This window comes from Lithobates pipiens, unplaced genomic scaffold (assembly GCF_037356315.1).
Source record: "Lithobates pipiens isolate NorthernLeopardFrog02 unplaced genomic scaffold, aLitPip1_a1.2 Scaffold_16, whole genome shotgun sequence".
In the NCBI taxonomy this organism is placed as follows: Eukaryota; Metazoa; Chordata; class Amphibia; order Anura; family Ranidae; genus Lithobates; species Lithobates pipiens.
Window position 1 is genome coordinate 264,179,270 of NW_027507748.1, and position 25,776 is coordinate 264,205,045.

At 42.8% G+C, this 25,776-nt stretch overlaps 1 protein-coding gene across 1 annotated transcript in view; it reads right to left on the reverse strand.

Moving 5' to 3' along the window:
- LOC143984136 (uncharacterized) overlaps positions 1 to 25,776 on the reverse strand; it is a 128,085-nt gene that overhangs the window by 73,341 nt on the left and 28,968 nt on the right. Inside the window, exon 3 of the mRNA XM_077484447.1 lies at positions 5,477 to 5,535. Coding sequence (XP_077340573.1) covers positions 5,477 to 5,535 — 59 coding nt within the window. The remainder of the gene's footprint in view (positions 1 to 5,476; positions 5,536 to 25,776) is intronic.

Sequence of the window (25,776 nt, forward strand, 5' to 3'; positions counted from 1 at the left end):
CAGTGGTTGGAGGAAAAAAAAAGTTTATATTCACACCCCAAACGTGAGGTAATGGAATCTATGCCAATCACAATAGGGCGTCCAGGGAGGTGTGTAGAATTGCCCATGGGAATATACTTTGCAGTGAGATCACGGGGTTTGTTAACTTTAGCAATTCAGAGAGCTTTCGTAGGAGGGTCCAGCAAAGAGGAAAGCAGACCTTAACAGCATTTTGGAGTTGTATAGTAAGTTTTTGCATTTTTTGACTCATTGACCATTGCAACAGGCAGGCCTCCGGGTTGTCATGCAGTTCAACAGCGGTAAGTTAATGACAGTGGTTACATCTTGTCATACGGAAAAATACAGTGAAGTTGGGTGCAGACCTGACCCTGTGCCATCTGGTAAGGATTTTGTAGCTAGACTAGATCAGATTCCAATTTTGGGAGAAACTAGGGTGTATATTCCTCCCCGGGGTGGGTCAAGGAAGCATAAAGCAGGGGACAGAGAATGATGTACTGATTCCCCCCATGGCACAAGGATTCAAAGCCGGTAAGCAGACAGGCAATGCCTTGGTTGCGGGAGCACAGCCAAAGAAAATAGTATAGATGAAGTTCAACCTAGAAGTCCATAGAACTATTGGCAAGATGAGTGAGATCTGAAAATATCAAAGTCCCCTCCGATGTTAGAAAGTCTGATAAGTGAGTGTAGCCTTGAGTTGAAAGGCAATAAAATTGCCCATGTGGAGGCCAGGAATGAATTCAGGGTTGCCCAGTATGGGAATCAAAAGGTGAGAAGCGGAGAAACTGGGGAGGTTTGGAACATTTCCTGGGAGACCTGTAAAATACTACCAAGAGTAGGATGTACGCAAAGCTCCCTAGGCAAGGGGGATGTAATCCAAAGCCAAATCATGCGTATACCTTGAGAGTCCTCCAATTCCATGGAAACCCATAGCTTTGCCTCCTCATTGCAATGCCAGGCAACTATCCTAGCGAGATGGATGGCCCAAGAATAAGCTTGAACATCCGGAAGGGCAAGGCCCCCAGAAGTCTTAGACAAAGATAGGCTCTGCAGCATCGAACGTGGTTTCTTGTGAGAACAGATGAAATGCCAGAACTATAGATGTATAGGAAGGGCTTGCAGCAAGTAGAGGACTTGAAGAAGAACCGTTATTTTGAGAGCGCTGCAACGACCAAACCACATCAGAGTTAAAGAAGACCTATTGCATTGGACTCTAAGCTTAAAGAGAAGCAGCTGGCAATTAGCTACATAGATCTTGAACAGGGGTAATGTTTGTCCTGGGATATCAAATTGCATCAGCAGCCCATCTAAAAAAGGAAAAGATGGCTGGAGACCCTGGATTATGTCAGGGTCCGCAGCACTGCACCATTTTAACTAGCTTCGTAATTGTGAGGTCGTGTAACACTGTACCCAAACAACATTTATATAATTTTTTCATACATACTATAGAGCTTCTCTTTAGGTGGTATTTTATTACCACTGATTTTTTTATATATAAAAAGAAAAACTGCATTTTTTTTTTTTTTTTTTCCCACAAAACACACACGTCATAAAATTTAGGCCAAAATGTATTCTGCTACATGTCCTTGGTTTGCGTGAAAGTTTTAGCATTTACAAGCTATGAATATAATATAATTACTTTTTTTTATACTACTAAAGGCGGTGATCAGCAACTTAAAAAATGGGACTGAGTGAAGCGGGAAATCCGACACTAACTGGGAACCGACTAACTGCCACCGACACCAATACAGTTATCAGTGCTAATGACACTGGCAGGGAAGGGGTTAAAAACTGGGGTAATCAAAGGGTTAAATGTGTGTCTAACAATGAGTAGTGTGTGTGTAATGTGCACTAAGTTTTACTTTGCAGCGTTAAGAAACAGAGACTGTTCCCTCCGTACAGAGCCCTGTGTTGATCATCAACACAGAGTTCTGGGCTGTGATTGAATACAGGAAATCCGCAGGTCCCAGAAATGAATCATTAGCCCGGACCTGCTGACAGACTCCCGCTGTGTACAGTCAGGGCACGCATGCCCTAAACCCAGGAAGATACTGCAGTATCCCAGCAGGGCCACACATCCGCAGTACATTGTGAGTGGTTCGCAATTGGTTACATTTATGCACGATCTCAAAGCACCCCATTGTAAAATGTAAAAAGCAAAACTGAAAGTTTTACAACATTGCCCCAATGCTGACAGAGGGTCAAACAAGGAGGCTGTGCAATTGCCCGACATCCTCATCATCATCAATGACATCAGCATTTGTTAGGATGCTGGCAGTCGCAGTGCCATAGTTGTAATGTTGCACAATGAAAACCTGTGGCTTCGTGTAACAAAAACGGCAGGTTTGGTCCAGCTGCTGGCTTGTACACAATTTTAGGGGCAATTTTTAGGCATTTTGCCAAGACACTCTGGCTGAAAAGGGGGGCTCTAGTTACAGCCACACCTGAGGGATACACAGAGGGATTAGTTGCACTGGGGGTGGTTCCACATACATCACACGAGTGATTCAACCGGACTCCAATAAAATAAAAAAAAAATGAGGGTATACACAGTGCAAGAAAAATATAAAAATAGGCTCTATACATCCACTAGCATAAGCATAGCAACAAATGCCTTATTTCAGGTGTCAGACATGTTGCCAAAGTCAAGGAAAACAATCTAAAGAGGGTCATAGGTGATATCCTATTAAGAGAGCCACTGCATCTGGGAGCAAAGGTTTATATTCTCCAACATTTGCTGATTATTGTATATTATCCTGCATGTACTCTGTGTGGCAATGTTTTTATTAAAAGATGGTGCTTGTAGTCCGTCACCTCTCACTGAGCCTTAGTGCAGAGCTTTAAAGTGGTTGTAAACTCTCCCCCACAACTTTGTCCCATGTAAAATCAGCATAAAAAAACCCTAATTAAGACTGCTTGGAGATATCTCCTTACTTGCTTAGTATTGTTGTAATCCTTTTTGTTCTTTAGAATGATGTCACTGAGCATGCCCAGATCTCCCCTGATCTTCGGCACACTCTGTGTACTTTGTCTATCTATTATCAGGACGTCCTACAGCACAACACTGAAATCCCAGGAGACTACAGAATCATTGAGAGCTTCCTCCTACACCCCATGTGACATCACATGCTGTGTAAAGCAGGGCATGGGACAGCATTACTGCAGTCTTATCAGCTAAAGCTGATAAGACTGACAAAGGCAAACACTAGGTAATCGGCACAAGTAAATACTATGAAATAAAACAAGTCAGCTATGAACAGGGAAGCAGGGTTGCCATAAAACTTTGGATTGAGAAGGAGGCTTGGTTAACAGAATAGGAAGTACTCAATATTAGGGCGGAAATACACTCCACTGTGGACTGAGAAAACAATACTTAAGATGGCGCTGCCTAACCCCTGGAAACAAGTTTTTTAAAGTTTCTTTAAACAGTAAGTAATATGCAATTTGGGCTGGATTACAGTGGCTATAGTCTGATAATTACTTATTATAATGGACTAAATGAAAAGAAGCATCAGAGTGGGAGAGTTTACTTCCTCTTTAAGTAGTGTGCATTTCCCAGTCCCGCTTTGCTTTTAAGCCAGCTCTCTTCCCATTCAGGAAGGATTGACAAAAGGAGGAAGGCCCCTCAAACACATTGACGTTTGCCTACTACTATGGCGCTGTTTTGTGCTTTGACAGATGCAAAGCACAGCCATAGATGCCATGGTCATCTCTTTGAGGCTCTGGTGGCACTACACAGAAGCACACTGATCGGAGTTGTCCATGTGTTTTTTCTGACGTTATACTCACCCTCTCCTTTCTGCACTTGGAGTGGGACACAGGCTTTTTAGATGTAATAAGTGTGCCACATTTTAACCACTTGCTTACTGGGCACTTAAACACCCTTCCTGCCTAGACCAATTTTCAGCTTTCGGTGTTCTCACACTTTGAATGACAATTACTCAGTCATGCAACACTGTACCCAAATGAATTTTTTGTCCTTTTTTTCCCACAAATAGAGCTTTCTTTTGGTGGCATTTGATCACCTCTGAGGTTTTTATTTTTTGCGCTATAAATGAAAAAAGACCGAAAATTTTGAAAAAAAACCAAACCACGCATATTTCTTTGTTTCTGTGACAAAATTATGCAAATAAATTTTTCTTCATAAATTTTGGCCACAATTTATATTGCTACATGTCTTTGGTAAAAAATAACCCAAATTAGTGGATATTATTTGGTCTTTGTGAAAGTTAGAGAGTCTACAAACTGTGGTGCGAATCATACAAAATTGATCACATCTGATGTACTGGTGGCCTATCTCATTTCTTGCGACCCGAACAAGTCAGAAAAGTACAAATACCCCCCAAATGACCCCTTTTTGGAAAGTAGACATTCCAAGGTATTTAGCAAGAGGCATGGTGAGGTTTTTGGTGTTGTCATTTTTTCCCACAATTCTTTGCAAAATTAAGATTTATTTTTTTACATTTTTTTCCACAAAATTGTCATTGTAATAGGTTATTTCTCTCACATGGCATGTGTATACCACAAATGACACCCCCAAAAAAATTCTGCTACTCCTCCTGAGTATTATGATACCACATGTGTGGGACTTTCACAGCCTGGCCACATAGAGGCCCAACATGCAGGGAGCGCCATCACATGCTCTAGGAGCATAAATTACACATCTAACTTGTTGACTACCCATTACACTTTTGAAGGCCCTGGAGCACCAGGATAATGACACGTGGCACCGACGACAGGGGGCACTGGGGACAGATGGCACCGTCAGGGGGCACTGGGGACAGATGGCACCGACGACAGGGGGCACTGGGGACAGATGGCACCGACGACAGGGGGCACTGGGGACAGATGGCACCGACGACAGGGGGCACTGGGGACAGATGTCACCGACGACAGGGGGCACTGGGGACAGATGGCACTGGGCGGGGATGGTACTTTTTTTTTTACTTACGGCCGCTGCAGCCGTTCATCTGTCCCTTCACACACGCTGTCTGTGTGAGAAGGGAGAACGGCGCTGAGAGAGGATCTCATAGGTTTACATTGGATAGGCCGATCGCGCTGTAAACGGCCGCTGTGATTGCCCGTTTACAGCGATCTGTGACTGGCTGTGTCCGAGGGACACGGCCAGAACAGAACTTCCCCGATGCGCACTCGCGGGAGCGCGCATTGCGGAAGTATACAGGGCGACGTCCAGGGACGGCCTCCCGGCAGTTAGCGTCCGCTCTGTAGCCGTCTTTCGGCTATAGGACGGGCGCAAAGCAGTGTGATGTGTTCACCAATTACACACATACATTATTATATATATGGTTACGCTTGTGCCTGGGGAATAATTTTTATGTTGATATGAGCATAGTGACAGATGAACATTAATTGTATCTCTTAAAAAATAAATAAATAAAAAATAAACATTTCTGGAGAGAGACATTTCACACATGCAAAAACAAATAGCCAGCAAAGAATATATTGTTATTACTCATACCGATGATCCTGGTAGCCACCTCTGTAGGGAGCGGACTGGTGATTTCTAGGAGGAAAAACCTTAAAGAAAATAAAAAAAGGGCAACATTTAGGCTGAAGTTAGCCACAAACATAAAATACCTTTGCCTGCAGGAGAGCTTCAAATGGTGGGCGTATGACAGCAGGGGCACTATCTTGCTACACTACTATGCAGTCAGTGACCGTGAAAAAAAAATAAAAATTAAAAACCACCAGAGGGCGCATATCCAAATGTAGCTTAAAATTACATTTATTAAACAAGAAAGACAAATGCAACTCACAGACTATAACATGCAAAGAACATGTTACAAGGACCGTGACATGCTCTGCGTTTTATAGTCTGGAGTCAAAGGAAAGGGAAAGGAGCAGTTGCCCTGGGACTCATCATTGTTGTGGGGCCCAAAGCAGCTGCCTCATACTTGCCTACTATCCCAGTTTAAATGCCCTCATCACTTGAAGCTTTAGTCCTGTGCTGTGTCCCCCGATATCTCAGTGTAAAATTCTTGTGCTGCTGCCCAGCTCTGCCCTATTGCCATGCACTGACGACTCACCTGTTTACATGTAAATAACCTGCATTTATATGTAAATGACGGCAGCATTAAAATGTAAATAATCATGGGCCGCGGCATTGATATGTAAATAGAGGCAGCATTCATATTTTTGTCATATCTACCATCACTTCTGCTGAATGCTGCCCACTGGGGAGGTAAAGGAGCATGCTTGAAAGCCCAACATCAGCCTGTTCTACAAAAGGTAAGCAAATTGGAGGTGGAACCCTTCTTCCAAACAACATTGGTGGTCAGTGTAAATCTTCTCATTACTTTGGGGCTTGGTGTACAATCCTTTCATTCACACTAGAGGCCAGTTGGAAGGTTACATTACATTAGTGGGTAATGTGAATGCTCCTAATACATTAGTGGTATTAGGAGCAGTCTACACTAGCCACCCATTACATGGGTGGCTAGTGTAGAAACTCCTCTTTATATTGGCAGTTATTAAAAAATCCAAACTTGCATTTGTGGACAGTTTTGAATCTTCCCTTACATTGGTGGTCCATGTAGAAGCCCTCTTTAAATTGGTGGCGAGTGTAAATCCACCTTATATTGGTGGCCAGTGCAGAAATCCCCCTTTATTGGCTGTTGATGTAAGATCCCCCATCACATTGGTTGTCAGTGTAAATTCTTCATAACATTGCTGATCAGTGTAAATCCCCCCTAACATTGGTGGTTGGCGTAGAAGTGTCACCTTACGTTAGCGGTCAGTACAAATCGCCGACAATAGTGGTCATTGCATATTCTCCCTTATACTGGTGCTTGGTGTAAATGCTGTTATTACATTGGTGTAAGTGTAGAAATCCCTCTTTTCTAATGGTGGGTTGGGCAAAATCCTGTTACATGGTGGTCAGTGCAAATTCCCCCTCACATTGGTGGTCATTGTAAAATTCCCCATTACATTGGTAGAATCCCCCATTATATAATTGCCAAAGATTTCCAGCTTTGCTCTACATGATTCAGAATTTGCCACAATGTACTGCCTCCTAACTAATCCCACCTCCCCCCCCCCCCCACCACTGCCACTGATCCCATCAATCCCCCAACATTGCCACTGATCCCAGGATTCCTACAAGTTTTCCGTCTAGTGACAGGTCCCCCCCACAACCCCCCCCCCAGTCCATAGTGTGCAGACACTGAGGGGATGATGTGCTATAACCTTTAGAAACCAATCAGTGAGCAGTAATGCTGTGCACTAAGCTCTTGCAACCAATTATTGAGTGGTAAGGATATGCAGTAACCTCTAGAAACCAATCAGTGAACAGTAATAATGTGCAGTAACCTATGACAACCTATTAGTGAGTGGTATAGATGTTCAGTAACCTGTAGCAACCAGTGAGCAGTATTGGATCTACAGTAATCTCTAGCAACCGATCAACAAGCAGAAGTCATGTGCTGTAACCTCTAGAAAATAAACAGTGAGCCATAGTGTGCGCTGTAACCTCTAGCAGCCAGTAAGTGATAATGATACACTGTAACCTCTGTCAACCAATCGCAATCGCTGCCTGATCCGATTCAGTAAACGGATTTTGAGTCTAGTGAAGAGTGTAACTGCGCTCACCCTAAAAAGTAATATATACCTTACCACGTGAACAATTTTATCTGTCATTCATGAAAAAAATAATTGCTAATAAATTCATTCATCAAAACTCAAAATAATGAAAAAATAAAAAACAATTAAAATGAAAAATCATGTGTGAACAATAGCCCTCTTCACAAAATGCTTATCCGAATCACATGTGCACAAATTCACATCCATGACTTGAAAAACCTTTCACCAATTTGTGAAGCACCACCTTGTAAAATGGACACTCACCAGAGCCAAGGAAAAATTGCGCCTTTAGTTTATACTAGGTTAACCCCTCCAGTCTAATAGGTATATCTGAGATTCCTATAAATTGGTTGCCACTGGTTACTGTGACTAACTAATGTGGAAGAGTAAGGAGTATCTCATGGAAAAAAAAAAAAAAAAAAAAAAAAAAAAGACATCCATCCTTGTGCAAGATATTTTAAAAATGTATTAAATCAATAGCGTAAAGATATAGTATATACACACACTCACAATCGCGGTGCCTTTAGACCGGCATTGAGTCTTTCCAGCAGTGCGTTTCTGTCACTAGCTAGCGCGTTCCATTTCCCGGGTTGGAGCTTACCTAGAAGCCTCTACACGTTTCACGTCCAATCATGCATCATCGGGAAGCTTCCTGATGACACCACTGCTGGAAAGACTCAGTGCCGGTCTAAAGGCACCAGACTTGTGAGTGTATCTACTATATCTTTACTCTATTGATTTAATACATTTTTAAAATATGTTTAGCAAGGATGTCTGCTTTTTATGAGATACAGAGGAGTAAGGAGTAACCCAGCATAAACCATAGGTGCAATTTTTACTTGGCTCTGGTGAGTGTCCATTTTGGAAGGTGGTGGTGCTTCACGAATTGGTGAAAAGGTTTTTCAAGTCACAGATGTGAATTCGTGCACATGGGATTCGGATAATTCGCATTTTGTAAAGAGGACTATTGGGATTATTAACACATGACTTTTCAATGTTTATTTTTTCATTATTTTGATGAATGACTTTATTAGCAATTTTTTCATGAATCACAGATAAAATTGTTCACGTGGTAAGGTATAGGTGTGTATATATATATATATATATATATATATATATATATATATATATATATATATATATATATAAAGTTTTTAGGGTCAGTGCAGTTACACACTTCATCACAATACTACCTACCTCACAGCATTGGTGGTGGATTTATAACTGCAGATTGGATATTTAAAAGATAGAGAGTTACGTATTATTAAAAAAAAGAAATTTGTGCCGGTGACACTTAATTTTTGATTCTGAGTCTAGCTGCTATTTATTGTATATTTCAAAGCATGTGGAGAACGAAATGGAAGAGCCCATTAAAAAATGTGTCTTAAGAGGAGCTGCAGCAAGTGTTTGAGATGGAATGAAGTTAACCACTGATATACCATAATGGACTGTAATGAATGCCTATGTTTACATCTGTACATTTTATGCCTAGTTCTTTTTTACTCCTTGCTTTATTTTTTATCCAGGCAGTGATCGTGAAGCCAGGATACTGAGCCTGTAAGCCCACAGTGCTCAAGAGTCAAGTTCTCCCAAGCCAATTCATCCTAAAGAAGAGCTAAAAACGGGAGAGCACAGATCTTTTGCTGACCCACATCTTGAATCTGTCTACAGGGCTCCTGGGCTCGCCAAGGTGCCAAGTGAGTTCAGAGACCACGAGAATAAAGCATGCATTTGCTGAAACAAAGTGCACCTTGTTTTAAACTTAAAAAAAAACAAAAAAAAAATAAAAGTTAAAAAATTGCCCCATACCTTTTTATTTGCTTTAAAATCCTAATCAACATGTCCCTTCTATGTATTAAGGAGGGGGCTGGGAAGTTATTTTTACTAGAATTAACCCAGTCTGTACTGTGCTGGTAGATCATCATCGGTTGTAAACTAGATTTGCACACCGTCTTAACAAAGGCTTAAACATATCAAGGCTTGGCTGGTACATTGTTAATGCATTTCTAAACCGACCTGTCCCTAGTTATATGCCCCCATGTCATTCTGAACAATATAAACTCCCTATAGAGGACTGTGTATAATCCTGTTCCAAACAAACTACTGTATGAAAAGTTAACACTTTTTATAATTTTTTTTAATTTAAAAAAAAATAAAAAAAAACACCCCTTAGCTTTTAATTTCTGGAAAAAAAAAAAGTTAAACAAGAATATTATTTTTCCTATCTACAGTATTTACTAACGCTAGCAGCATAAGGATTAAAAATAAACTGTTGATGGAGAGAGTTTCGTTCCACTTCACCCCCAGCCAAGTTTCTTACTTTATTATAAAAATGTTGCAAATAAGTAAATCTCTGTTTCGTTCATTGAAGGACAGAGCACTTCCAGTTTGACCCTAGGGTTATATTGCCACCTTCAGTAGGCAGAAATAAAAAAACAAGCACAGCACCGCCTAGGGGGCAGTCCTTTCTGGCAGTAACCCCCCACTCTGCTACAGGCAGCTCAGTTTTTGTTCTGCCTAGTCTAGGAGAAGGACCTGGCTCCCTGCTGGGACTTGTGGTTCTTTGGCTTTTGTTTTATTTAAATGTATTTCTTTTGTGGTGATACATCTACAATCAATTGCTGGGCTGGGTGACAGGCTGGATATTATAGAGCCTGGTAGTCTCCCCAACCAGGCCACAGAGAGCGTGCAGACCTGAGCTCCGCGCTGGGTCAGCTGAGACAAGCCCCATTCTGGACTGGGGCGGCCAGGGAGATAAAATTCTTGCAGGGACACATATGACCAGACACCTGACATCTGGTTCAGTGTCGCCATGGCAGAAAGCCACTCCGTCTAGGCAGGAGGTGGCTCTGTCTGTGGAGTGCGAACTGCAATCCCTGCAGGAGGGGTAAGTATGTTCTCCACCGATCCGGGCACGGTGGAGCAGCTGGTTACTCCCTAAGGGGTTGGTTGGTTTTGGGAGATTAATTCATTCCCCCCCCTGCCCCGGTTTGCGCTGCCAATTGCTGGGCGCAGGGATGTTGTGTTTGGCATCTACCTGGCCTGGTGGGGTCCCCTCTGGTTGGTGTACGGGCATTCTAGGTACGGAGGGGGGGGAGGTTAGCTGGCATTTTTCCCCCACGTGTATAGCCGCCATTGATTGGGGGATGGGTGCCGTGGGCATTTTCCCGTAGCCTCCAGGCTTTCTAGGTACTTGTGCTCTAGCTGAGGAAGCGTGGCCGGCGGCCATTTTCTTGTAGTAGCCGTGTGAGGAGTGTTTCTGCTGGGCCTTTAGTGCTGGACTCTGCAATTGAAGCCAGGCAAGAGCGCGGATCTCCTCATGGCTTGTCCCATCTGCTGGAGGATGGATGGTACAGCACTGTTCCTCAGTCAGGATGGCAAGTCAAATAGGAAATTGGGGCAAGGGGGAAGAAACGGGACTTTATATGATAACACACCCCTCAGGTAGGATGGGACATACAATATAATATCTAGGCTAATCATAGGTGACGATAATGGACTTAATACAGTGATAAATATGCGTTTAATAAATATGATACAAATTAGTAAAGCATGATTGAGACATCATATAGTAGACAATGTATCATATAATAAAATCAATATCAGCAGTACATCCAGAATAGTCACAGAACATAAACATCTTGTATTAAATAAATTGATGACTCATCCAGATAAAACCCATGGTATGGACATGGTTGCTGTGACATGACATCAACTATAAAAGCTCTACGCGTTTTGTGGATTTGTATCCACTCATTAGGAGCAGCTAACTGGGGTAGCCTAGAATGAATAATAGGTAAATAATTAATATTCATTAATTAACACAGATTGTTTTGAATATCTAGTAATATATCTTACTGTTTCCCTACAATTTGCTGTTTTAGTTTTGTATAACAAAGAATTCTGTGATTGACGGAGAGTTTTCTTTGTTGACTCAGGCCCCGCCGTAGCAGGTGGCCCCTGCCTGGATGTCTCGGATGATGCGGCCCCTGATCTTTCAGACAGTGAGGAAGAATCAGCCACTTGCAGTGCATGAGAAAGCGCTGGTGGGTGCACTCATTAAGGCAGTGCCTGATACTTTGAAAATTGAGGATACGGCAGGGGCATCTGCAGTGGTGTCATCCGCTTTAGGTCTCACAAACCGGTCCGCACCGCTAAAGGCATTTCCTTACCCGTCTTATTTTGATAAGTTTGATAAGTTTATTTACAAGGATTAGGAACGCCCGCCAAGCTCCTTTTCAGTTCCGAGGCTGTTTTCGGTGCGTTACCCTTTTGAAGAGAGCTTGTTGAAGAAATGGCATTCCCTCTGGTCGTTAATCCTCCAGTGTCCAGGTTAAATAAGACGACCATGATTCCGGTGGAGGGGTCCCCTTCTTTCAAGGATTCTGCCAACACAAAGGCTGAGGCAGTTGCTCGGTCTAGCTTTACGATGGTGGGGTAGGTTCTTTGTCCAGTGCTAGCCACGGCTCTGGTGTCGCAGACACTTACTGGATGGGCTAAGTTATTACACCGCGAGTTGGGTAATGAGCAAGTTTCCCCAGTCTGTGTGGAACTGGCAGACCAGTTAGTGCAAGGACTTAAGTATGTCCATGATGCGGCCCTAGGTATGGACCCGTTACTTTCAAAGGTCTCCGTGGTTCTACGCCGGCTACTTTGGCTCAAGTGTTGGTCAGCGGACCAGACATCTAAGAAAGCTTTGGCGGACTTGCCTTTCCAGGCTGGGAGGCTATTTGGAGCCTCTCTGGATGACATTATTAAGGACATCACTGGGGGAATAAGTACTTTTCTCCCCCATTCTAGAAAGGGCAAGGAGCCCTGTCATAGGCAGGGCCCTTCTTTTTCCACTCACAAGTCTTTTTTGTCCGCCAGGATCTGCAGGCAAGCGTTCCCAGCCCAACAAGGCTTCCATGGATGGGCAAAAGCAAATTTTCAGGTACAAGTTTCCCCATCTTCCAGCCACCTATCCCAGACTTTAGAGTGCTTATGAGCACAACCCCTATGTGCATAGACTAGTTTTTTTAAATGGTATTGCATCATTGACGTATGGAGGGGGGGAAGCCTGCATCCATACCTTGGTTATTACCTTACGTAGCATAAACATAGTTTCACTTAAAAATTTATTTGTCAATTTCTACGTCTGGTAGAAGTCCCAGAAGGCATAGTTTGGGTTCTGATACTACTGGGGATCCCATATTGTTATGTAAGAATCGGACGATCTGTGTCCATTATGTCTGGACAATTGGGCAACTCCATATGAGATGGGAAAAAGGGAAAGGGCTGGTATCCCCAGTAACCCACTTCCATCCCTGTAACATATAATAAAACAAAGGGTTTGCCCTGGGACTTTAAATGAAGTGGGTACTGTTTCCGTCAGTAAACAAAACAGCAGTAAATGCATTATATGGTTTATTCAAGTAACATTGTTTACATGTATAGATATCACCAACAATTACCAATTTAAAAAAAGATACATAGAAAAGGAATATTGATACAAAGATGTAATAGCAGTCATAGTACATGGGCATCAATACTACCCGACACGTTTCGCAAGATCCAGATCGCTCTTCAGGGGTGGATTTGTGTAGCAATGTGCCCAAGATGAAAAAGTATATATTTGGCAATGTAGCACAGTATTAATTATAAAGGCACAGGGTAGGAGGGGTTCTGGGTCCCCATACTCACCAATGAGCTTGGCCATGGCTACAGGTGTGCGGCTCCAGGACATCGGCAGCAGGTGCCTCACCAGGGAGCTGAGGGGTGGAGTCAAATGAGACCCTGCCAGGGGCCAATTAAAGAGCAGGCATGGCATGGATATAGTGATGTATCCCTAGAGACCTCATTAGTCCATAAAGAGTATAGGCTGTGAACATAAGTATGTTTGTCAGGCCTCTAAAGTAATGACAGAGTCAATAAGTATTACCATAAAAATACATATATATGAATGAAAGGCCTGGGCCAAAGATGGTAGGGACAGGGAGATGGTTAGAAACATAGGATGGCAGAGGGATACTAGCAAGTGACAAGATAGAAAAAGTGAGAGGAAAGAGAGGTGGACTGTGATTGTGTAGTAGTAGTGTACTAATGTATCCCTAGAGACCTCGTTAGTCCATGGAAAATATAGGCTGTAAACATGAGTATGTTTGTCAGGCATCTCAAGTAGTAAAGTAAACTCAATAAATATTGGCATAAAGATAAGTATACATAAGTAAAAAAGCCTGGGCCAAGGATGGTAGGGACATAGAGATGGTAGAAAACATAACAGAATATCTTTAGTATAAAAGTAATGGATCACAGCAAGCAACCTCCAGAGCTGTGTGTCCTCTGAAGAGTGAGACTGAAATCCAAGCCATGCCTGACCTCCAATTGAAACCCGGAAGAGCCCAATAGGCTCCGCCCCCAACACCATGTGTGGATGGCTGACCTGTGAGCGCAGAAGGAGCCCACTGCCATAGGGCGGCACGCAAATGCGGACACTCCCCCAAGACATCAGATGATATAGTGCATCCAGCTGCGCACAATCGCAGATGCCACACCTCTGGCGCCTTAACATGGCGACGATGTGTAGGTGTCTCCATCCACCCAAAAGCAGATGGGGACAACAGGAGACAGAGGACACACACCGCTGTGGAGGTTGCTTGCTGTGAGCCATTACTTTTATACTAAAGATATTCACCATACTCAGGTACTAGAGATCTCTCTCTCATTATACACACACATACGTGTGTGTGTGTGTGTGTGTGTGTGTGTGTGTGTGTGTGTGTGTGTGTGTGTGTGTGTGTGTATATATATACATACATATATACACACACATATATATATATATATATATATATATATATATATATATATATATATATATACACACACACACACACACACATTTTTTTTATATATATATTTATATTACACACACACACATACACTTTTTGATACCTACTATATTTAGGCATACTTGCATATCTTAAACACAGTTCATTTTTTGAGCACTTATTTTTTATTACATTTTTTTTTTTCTTCTCCGATATCACAGATTCCACCATACATTCACAGTTCACCTTTCTCGCCTCTCCCTTATGCCAATATTTATTGAGTTTACTTTACTACTTCAGATGCCTGACAAACATACTTATGTTCACAGCCTATTTTCTTTATGGACTGTGTTCTCTAGGGATACATCCCTATACCCATGCCATGGCTGCTCTTCGTTTGGCCCCTGGTGGGGTCCCATCTGACTCCACCCCCTCAGCTCCCTGGTGAGGCACCTGCTCCTGCTGTCCTGGAGCCACACACCTGTAGCCATGGCCAAGCTCAGTGGTATGGGGACCCAGAACCTCTCCTACCCTGTACCTTTATAATTAAATACTGTGCTACATTGCCAAATATAAACTTTTTCATCTTATACACATTGTTACACACAGCCACCCCTGAAGAGCGAGCTGGATCTTGCAAAGCGTGTAGGGTAGTAAGGTGCCCATGTGCTATGACTGCTATTACATCAATGTATCAATATTCCTTTTCTATGTATCTTTTTTTTTAAATCGGCAATTGTTGCAGATATCTACGCAGGTAAACAACGTTACTTGAATAAACCATATAATGCATTTACAACTGTTTTGTTTACTGATGGAAACGGTACCCACGTCATTTAAAGTCCCAGGGTGAACCCTTTGTTTTACCATATGAGATGGAAGAACGCGCCTGGTGCTGCATGGCATAAATGGCATGTCGGGTCGTATGTATGAAGGAATTTTGCTTTTTTCAAAGGTGTTAGATAAGCTTTGTGTAGAATGTATAGCTGTGTCAGTCTGTCATAAAACTTGGGGGACCTCAGGTCGATTCCTTCCATTATTTCATCCCAGTCTTCCTCCATTCAACTTTTCGCCTTTTGCGCAAGGCCTATTGACCTACAATTTCTGATCATTAGATACAGGTTTGAGATGAGTTTAGAGGGTTCTTCTCCCATTATTATACATAAAGTTGAAGGAGAGTCTGACACTACCTCCAAATTTGGTAGTTTGGTTTTTAAAGCATGGCAGAGTTGTAAATATTTAAAAGCCATCTGTTTAGGGAGTGTATATTCTTTCTTGAGTGTTTGAAGCTGCTTGAGTCTGGAATTAGATAACACTTGATGGAGATATATTATGCCGTAGGTAGCCCATGTTGTTGAGCCTGGAATGGATTCTAGCTCGGGTGGGTGTTTGCTAAACCATAGTGGGGTATGGGTGTGAATTTACCCAGTGTTTTGCTTTTTCAGCGCGATTTCCCATACTCTCTGATCATGAAGTAGCATTCCCATATTATATCTTGGGGGGGTTTATTGATTTCCCTCGGAGGATAGCTTGGAGTGGGGTGAATGCTGGGTGACCCAGTTTATTACATACTAAGGCTCTATATCTCTGCATTTCTACTTTGTTGAAGTGGTATATATGGTAGATTTGAGCTGCCAAGTAGTAATCTTGCAGATCAGGGAGGGACACTCCCCCCATATCTGTAGGGTTCTTTAGAACAGTGGTCATCAACCCTGTCCTCAGGGCCCACTAACAGGCCAGGTTTGCAAGATAACTCAAATACATCACAGGTGATATGATTTGCTGCTCGGTAATTGCAGTATTCTAGTCTGCATCTCCCCAAAGTAATACATAAAACCTGGACTGTTAGTGGGCCCCCGAGGACAGGGTTGATGACCACTGCTTTAGAACATGTCAGGTCAATTTGTGCCTGCCATGCCCCCATACAAAAGGAGTTTAGAATGGCTTCCATTTGTTTAAAGACTATCAGTGGGATATAGAGAGGAGCATGCCATAACATATAAAGTATTTTGGGTAACAAGATCATTTTTATTAAGTGGACACGTCCCATCACTCCTAGTGGTAGTCTGGACCATGTCTAGGTTTTGTACTTTATCATCTCGAATAGAGGTGTGACATTCAGAGATGTCTAGTCTGCCAAAGTCCTAGTGACCTCCAACCCCAGGAATTTGATTTTGGATACTCTACATAATGGTAAAGTTGGGTTTGTTTTAGGAGGAGGAAAGATATCTCTAACGGGAGGATTTGGGATTTGTCCCAATTGATATGCAATCCTGAATATACACCCATTTTCAAAATTATTTCAAGCGTGGCCTGCAGAGAAGGTCCCTGATCCGCCAAGTACAAAATAGCATCATCAGCATACAACCCTATTTTGTCTACCATGTGTCCTCTCCTCAGTCCCATAATATTATGGTCTGCTCTAATGGCGATTGCCAGTGGCTCAGCGGCCAGGGCATATAGTAGGGGAGACAGGGGGAACTGCTCTGAAAGCCAGCCATTAACAAACACCCTCGCTCTAGGTGTCCAGTAGAGAAGCTTAACCCATTTAAAAAACTGGACCAAAGCCGTAGTTGTGCAAGCACTCCCACACGTATGGCCATTCAACGAAGTCAAAGGCTTTGGCTGTGTCTAATGCTACCACAACCCTGGTACCGGAATTGTCATGATGGGCCTGTATAGTAACGTATAATCTCCCGATGTTCATGGCAGTATTTTTGGCATAAAGCCTGTTTGGTCAGCATGAGCTTAAGTATAGCTGTGTTTAATCGGTTGGCCAGTATTTTAGCTGGTATCTTAATATCAACCTGTAAAAGTGAGATTGGCCTGTACGAGTCAGAGTAGTGGGGGTCCTTGCCCGGCTTGGGGAGTACAATTATTTGGGCCTCCTGCATGGATAGCGGGAGCGAGTTTGTGTCAAATATGGATTGGTATATAGAGCCTTGAGCTTAGATATGAGTGTTTGAGTATTTTGCATAAAACTCCAGAGGCAGACCAACTAGTCCAGGAGCTTTAGACTTAGCCAGTTGTGCAATCGCATCAGTAATATCTTGTGTGGTGATGGGTGCATCTAGTAGTTTCACTTGTTCAGTTATGCCTGGGGAAGTGAATTGTATTTAAGTACGTTTGTAGTTCCCTTTGTGTACTATGAGATTTATATAGGTTTTTATAAAATTGTAGGAACTGAGAGGCTACTTGAGAAGGGTCTGTAATGCGATTTCCTTCAGAGTATTTTAGGGAGACAACCACCGGGGACCTATCGTCTAGGTAAGCCAAATAAGCTAGTAATCTTCCCGCCCTCACCCCCTGCTCCTGTGTTCTTTGAAAAATATACTTTGTTTTGCCTTTTCAGTGCATAGTTGCGTTACCATGCGGGACTGTACTTTCACCTTGTTTAGGTTCTCAGGGGAGGGGTTGTAGTTAAACTGCAAGAGTTAGAAACAGCATATATCAGAAGGTAATAGTATCAAGTTTGATGACTGTTTAAGTCTATTTATTCTAGTGGACAGAATCCAACGTGCCTGCGCTTTAAATTCATCCCAGAATGTGTTAAGGGTGTGTTTCTAGGTCTGTCCAGGAAGGATTTGATCTCTCTTTCAATAGAATCATGGTCTGCGAGGGCCAAAAGCCAGTGGGGATTCAGTCTCCACATGCGTACGGGGGGGCTGTCCTCAGAGATTGTGACCCAGCAAGGGGTGGTGGTCTGATAAAGTCCAATCCCAGTCCCCATAACCTTAGATAGTAAAGGCTGGGACACTAAAACAAAATCTATTCTAGACATGGTATTATGGCTTGTGGAATGGCATGTGTATGATCTGGTTGTGGGGTTGTTATGCCTCCAAACATCCACTAGGGCAAACTGTCATGGTACGAAATACTCTGGTCTGTGCGGGTTCACCCGGTTGGTCCACTGTTTGTGACGGTCTATCCAGGGATGGAGACATAGTCTGGTTAAAGTCCCCCATCCAAATTGCTGGTATTGTCGGGTGCTGTGCTATAAGTGCTAGGCCCTCTGTAACCACTTCTGATCTGTATGGGGGGGGGGGGGGGAATGTAGCTGGCTATAATTAGCAGGGGGCTCCTCCTACAAGTGCATGTACAAAGATGTACCTAGCCTGCCGGTCAGTTTACACAGCTGTCAATTCAAATGCGGTGGATTTAGCAACAAGTGCTGCGATACGCTCAACCCACCGGAGGGGAGCCTCAACGCCACCTGCAAATGCCCAGTATTACGGATATACTCCAAAAATGTATAAACAAACATTTTTTCCCTCAGTTTAGGCCAATGCATATTCTTCTACATATTTTTGTTTACTTTAGCATCTCCCCGTTCTTTCTCCCCTTGAGACAGTCGTGGGTATCCCCGCGGCGATCGAGTCCGCGGGAACCGCGATCAGACTCACAGAGGTCCCGACCGGCGCACAATGGCAAATTTAAAGGGACATACCTGTACGCCCATTTGCCTGTCCGTGCCATTCTGCCGAAGTATCGATGTACATCGGCGTGCGCCAGTCGGGAAGTGGTTAAGGGGTGTAATATGTCCTCTGCCGCTCCGATGTGGGTCTCTGCTTCTGTGACCCGGTCCTTCACTTTATAAAGATCCTGTCTAAGCAGGGATATATCAATCTTGACATCATTGATCGGTGATGCGGTGAGTGTCCCCTGAAGGGTGGCTATGGCCTCCAGTACTTTGGCTGTGTCCGCGCCCTGGGGTTCTGCTGCGGAGCATATGTCGGCACCATCTTGGTCTATCTGGCCTTCATCCTGACGTGGTTCTTTTTGGCGGCGACATGGTACCGGTCCGTTCCCCGCTGTTATGCATTGTCTGGCAGTATGATTTTAAGGGCTGGTTCATGAGCAGGATATCAAAAAGGATAATCGTCAAGAGGAGCTCATTCTGCCTGCATCCTACTCCATTGCCGTCCAGGCCCGCCCCATTGCACTTATTGTTACACTGACTTTCATCTATCTTTTGGCAATGTCCATCAATATCAATATTCAACAGTTCTGAAATGGGGTAATCCAATTTAAAGCTAAAAATTACCGCTTTGCCCATCCGAGTATCTATCTACTGGGACTGGTGGAAGAGGTAGCCTCCACAACAGCTCTTAGAACACCCCTTGTTATACTTCTGTTTTTTGCTCATAAAAAGGCAAATTTTATTACCATGGAAGAAACCAACCACTCCTTACTTTTTGAAAGGAACTGTGTAATTCTGCACTACCATTTTATAAAATCATTTAGATAAATAGAGCTTGCCAAGCAAAATGTTAAAAAATATAGTACTGCTGGCTGTGAGTACCACTAATCTGTAAGTGCATGATAGAGAGTCTTAGCTCCTTAGTTTGATTAGATAAGACCATGATCTGTCTCAACACCTAGGAACTGTGCAATGGATACAGGAGTTATTGTAGTGTATGGAGAGGATAACTGTGTGGCCTTATCTGCTTCCTAGTTATTTATTGTTCAGTTAAACATATTGAATCTACCACTGACTTGTAGCGACAAAGCGAGTTCAGAAGCATAATTTCCATCTGCTGTATCATTATAAGCCCTCTTGTATAAGTGTGAACTTTTTTTCAGTCATCTTGGCATTTGTATTCTGGGGTCTGGAGGACTGTTTGGCAGATGCAACAAAGCAATAAAAAGGACTGAGCCGCTGACTGAACAAAATTCTGCCATTGCTGATCACAATCAGGTGGGACCTGAGAGAAGCAAAGCTCAATCGCACAAAATCGGGCCTCAGGGAATGGAAACCTTCTCCCTGGAAGAGTGCGAGGACCGATTTGGATGCCTGGTGTGTTAAAACTTACCGCTTGTCCAGAAAAGAGTGATTGTGTCTGCAGGATTGAAAAATAGAAATCATAGCAACTTCTATCCCTGTCTGAGGATTTTAAATGAATGAGAGCATATGTCTGGAGACCCAGAAGAGGGCTCCCTTGGTTTGGTAAGAGACTAACATACATTGTACAAGTTCATCTATTGTCTGCTTGAAACTGTTGTGCTTTCTTCAAGAGCCCCAATTTTGACAGCCAACATTCTCTCTCCCTCCCCCCCCCCCCCCCCCAATTACTGGCCAGTAGGATAAAATTGGTTATAACAAGTTAGGCCTGTCTTAATATACTGTTAGGTAAATGCAGTTCAGTCCATTACTGTTGGTCAGAATACTGCAGGTGTTTAACCATGGGAGTAATATTATCTTCCCATTGATTGTATAAGTACAGTTGCTAAACCTCTTCTTTTAGGCTATGCTTGGCTAATAAATTCTTTGAAATATCCTTAAGTATAACAAAATCAAAACTTATTTTTTTCAGTTTTGGAACAGTTTTTGGAATTAGAACCCCTGTCAGTTTTATTGCCATCTGTGCCCCCATTAAGAAGATTCACCCCCTCTGTTTACCATTACCATTGAAAGGGACAGTAAAAGAAAATCCCACATTTCAGGTTGACCCCAGTAAAGTAATAGGAGGGGAATTATTCTAACAGTAACACTAGTTCTGGTAACCAGGGGGTGGGGGGTCCCAAGGAAATCCATTCTTTTACAGGGATTTTCCCCCCAAATCCTGTTTGGCTATGGGACAGAAAGAAGAACAAAAAAATTACGACAGGTTATAATTCTCACTTGCTCTATCTAAAATGGGGAAAAAAAAAAAAAAAGTTTTGCCTACAGTTCTACCTTAACCACATGCCGACCGGGCCATAGCCGAAAGACGATTCTGCACTGCTTCGCTTTAACTGACAATTGCGCGGTCGTGCAACGTGGCTCCCAAACAAAATTGACGTCCTTTTTTTTCCTCACAAATAGAGCTTTCTTTTGGTGGTATTTGATCACCCCTGCGGTTTTTATTTTTTGTGCTATAAACAAAAATAGAGCGACAATTTTGAAAAAAAAGCATTATTTTTTACTTTTTATTATATTATCCCCCAAAAATATATATAAAAAAAACATTTTTTCCCCTCAGTTTAGGCCGATATGTATTCTTCTACATATTTTTGGTAAAAAAAACAAACAAAAAAAAACGCAATAAGCGATTGATTGGTTTGCGCAAAAGTTATAGCGTTTACAAACTAGGGGATAGTTTTATGGCTTTTTTATTAATTTTTTTTTTTTTTTTTTTTTTACTACTAATGGCGGCGATCAGCGATTTTTATTGTGACTGCGACATTATGGCGGACACATCTGACATTTTTGGGACCATTGTCATTTATACAGCAATCACTGCTATATAAATGCAGCGATTCCTGTGTAAATGACACTGGCAGGGAAGGGGTTAACCAGTGGGTGGCAGTTTAGGGGTTAAGTGTTCCTAGGGGTGTTACTAACTGTTGGGGGCTGGGCTTTAATTTAGTGAACACTGATCTCTGCTCCAATCACATGGAGCAGAGATTAGCGTCACTAGTTGCTAGGCAGAACGGGGAAATGCTGTTTACAAACGGCATTTCCTCGTTCAGCCGCCCCGTGGGACGATCGCGGGTATGCCCGCGGCGATCGAGTTCGCGGGACCTGCGACCAGACTCACGGGGCTCCCAACCAGCATGCGAGCGCGCCGCACTTGCGATGGCAGGGCGGCATTAAAGATTGGATGTATCTGTACGCCAATATGCTTGCCCGTGCCATTCTGCCGACGTACATCGGCGTGCGCTGGTCGGGAACCGGTTAATAGCGCAAAAAAATAAAAAAACCCAGAGGTGATTAAATACCACCAAAAGAAAGCTCTATTTGTGTGAAAAAAAGGACAAAAATTTCATTTGGGTACAGTGTTGCATGCTCTCATACTTTGAATTGTCATTCAAAGTATGAGAGCACCGAAATCTGAAAATTGGTCTGGTTAGGAAGGAGGTTTAAGTGCCCAGTAGTCAAGTGGTTAAAGAGGAGTTCCAAGCTCTTTTAGAAAAAATTTAAAGTCAGCAGCAGAACACTTACCTGTCCACGAATCTACAGGTGTCTTCAACCCAGCCAATTTTTAAATCGCCTCTCAGGTACTACCGAGACCATTTCTTGTAAGGGAAACTGGCAGGGAAGCCTTGTGGCTTCATAGCCGGTTCCCTACTGTGCATAAGCTAAGCGCGCTACACTTAGTGAATGGCTTGGCAGCGGGGGAAGGAGGAGGGGCCCAAACATCCAGGTGATCAAGTGGGAGCGTATACACACACACACACACACACACACAGCCAAAAAAAAAAAAAAATGGAAAAAATCCAGAGCTACTAGCCAAGCCTTAAGAGTTACTTTCCACCAGTTGCCCCACCAAAACCCCTACCCTGCTACGCCCTCGTAAATTATCTCATGAAATGACACTTAAATGTTGTATTCAGAATTAAGGTCCAAAAATAATTATTCACAGCAACAACTTTATCAGTGCCCATCAGCACAGCAACAGGGAGGAATCAGGAGGGAGAGCCAGCCGGATCACGCAGAGGGGATTTCTCGCTGTGACACAGTTTGGATCTGAAACGACGGCTGCTGTCGAAGTCCCACCTTCTGGACAGGCTCTTAGGATAGACGTCACACTACTTCGATTTCCTGGCATTGGACCAGCGTGATGTCCATCATAGAAGGCGGGACTTTGACAGCGGCCAGAGTTTCAGACCCAAGCTGTGTCACAGAAGTTCCCCTTCTCTGTGTGGTCCAGCCGGCTCTCCTCTTCCTCTCCCTTCCCCAGCCTCCTGGCCAATCGCTGGGAGGAGACTTGTCTCTCGATCGACCACACTTGCCTGCCTGCCCCCCGGTACAGCACACACTTGCCCCAAGCTTTTTTCCACTCGCCAAATGCGAGCAGAGAGTTTGAGGGCTGTACATACATACAATATTAGGCAGGTATGAAAAATGCTGTCTTATTAAGAATGCTTTCATAAATAGAAGTGTTGGGCCGGCAATACACTGAGCCACGGGCTGCATTAAGAAATTTGCTTGATTCCTCCATCAATACAGAAATGATGCAGGAATCCCTCCTGACAAGCCATTGTCTACTTCCGGTGGGGTCGAGGGTAGCCGTCCCTGCCGAGAGAAGATGGTGATTATGGCTAGTGGCTATAGCAGCCGCTAGCGATAATCGCAAGTAAAATCCGGCATGCTGGTTGTACCCAAGTTCGAACGATCAACTTGGTACATTCAACTTGCCCATATACGGTTCAAATCTTGGGCCAGAGCAGCAGGAACGAGCCAAAATTCGAACCATGTGCAGCCTTGCCTTAATTTGTTCTCATCAATAAACAAAAAAAAAGTAAACAGAAGAAAAAAAAACAAAAAGAGAAATCCAAATTTGGTGCGACAACCCCTTCCCTTCAAAACATCATTAATTGTTCTAGGTAAAAGTGCACACAGTTTTCACAGAGCCATGAACTCAACATCATCTGTCTGGGATTACATGGAGACAGAAGGATTTGAGGCAACCTACCGGTACATCCACAGACGATATATGGTTACTTCTCCAAGATGTTTGGAACAACCTACCTGAAACTGTGTGCAAGTGTACCTAAAAGAATTGATGCTGGTTTTAAACCAAAAAGGGTGGTCACACCAAATATTAAATCGATTTAGATTTTTTCTTCTGTTTGCTCACATTGCATTTTGTAAATCCATAAAAACAAACTATTAAAATATGTATTTTTTAAAGCATTCTTACTTCACACTTATGTCTGTAATTTAGAAATGTGCCTAAGAAATACAGTTTTTGTCTGGAATTCCTCCTTAAAAATAGCAGAGCACCTCCTGTCCTGGTGCCTATGCATTCCTGTGCCTCATCACTGTATATCTGCTAGAGGCTATGGCATGAGAATGCAAAACCCTGCTTGTACCACAATAGCCACCTCCACACAAAAGACAGTTTGCATAAAAAGGCATTCTAAATCAGTAATGGGGAAAGATAAAAAAAAAAAAAATGTAGGAAGAACACAGGCAATTCAGGCGACTAGTCCCATGCCTCTGCCTGCTTTTCTGCTTCAGGGGTAGCCAGAAACAAAAACCCAACATGCATCTTAAAGTCATATTAGTATAAACAGAATACAAAACAAGTGGTAGAATTGAAGTCCACGTACACATTGTAGATTTTAATATGAAGTTTTAATTGATTTTAATAATAGATATGTATATTTTTTCATATAGGTTGTTGTGTACATCTGTCCATTGGAGGGGAAAAGTTCCATTTAGGTTTGAACTCCTATGATTTGGCTCAAGGAGGAGACCCTCAAATGGTACCATTAGTGACATAAGCGCCACTCCCACATATACACAATATTTTAAATTGAAGTGGTATTACACCCCCCCCCCCCCCCCCCCACAAAAAAAAAAAGTGTTTTTTTTTTTATTATTAAACTTGCAGCTTACCAATTCTTAGATGTGGTGGCTGCATAATTTTTATTTTTTTTTTAAGCTTTTTTCCTTGATATTTTCACCTGATGATCTGGCCAGTAAGTCTTATTTTTCAACGTATTTTAACAGAACATGCTGTTGAGACAAATTAGCAGTTAGAGGACAAACCATTTAACACTAACAGGGTGCTTATAATGGTCAGCTTTTATTCACTTATGTAAAACCTTTATCCCCCAGAAAAAAAGAAAAAAAGAAAAAAAGAAAAAAAAAAAAAAAAAAAAAAAAGAAGGGGGGGGAGGGAGCTTGCTGGAACTGATTATAAAAAAAAAAAAAGTATTAAGCCGGCCGTAGATGGTGCGATATTCTTTTCTCTAACCACAGGTCAGTGTTGATGGGGGAATCCATCACGCAGAACTATGGTGTTCTCCCGCTGGGGGTTGCGGGGAATCATCCATGGCAGGAGACCACACAGTGATTGCTTGCTGGTTGTACCCAAGATTCGAACAGTCTATGGCCAGCTTTAGCTGGAGTCCAGCTTCAGTTTGTTAATGAAGTTCATCTAAATCTGCTAGTCTAAACCCTAGTACACACATTCAGATTTTCGGACGACCGTTCGTCTGATTTGTGTTGCTTGCTAGTCTCATGCCGAAAGTGAAGAGGTTATTCAACATACAAAAAATTCTCGTATGACAGAATACAACTTCAGAAGTGACGTCATGTGTCGAATAGTTTTGTATGTATTCTTTCGTTCCTGAGCATGCGTAGTCTTGCTCTTAATGATTTTTTTGGATGAAAACCGTACTAATGAAATGAAAATCGGACATCGAGTTGACGTACGACAAATTTTATAGTCTGCATATCCAGCTTTTATCGGACAAAAAATTGGAATCGGCCATTGAAAAGGACCATACCAACGATCCTAAAATCGGCAGATCGTTCGGATAAAATTTTAATTTTAATTTTCATATCGCGTGTACAGGCCTTAACACTACCTTTCCCCTAGACTGGCATGTTTTGTGGCTGGATGACCAGGTGGGAAAAAAAAAAAAAACGAAAAGC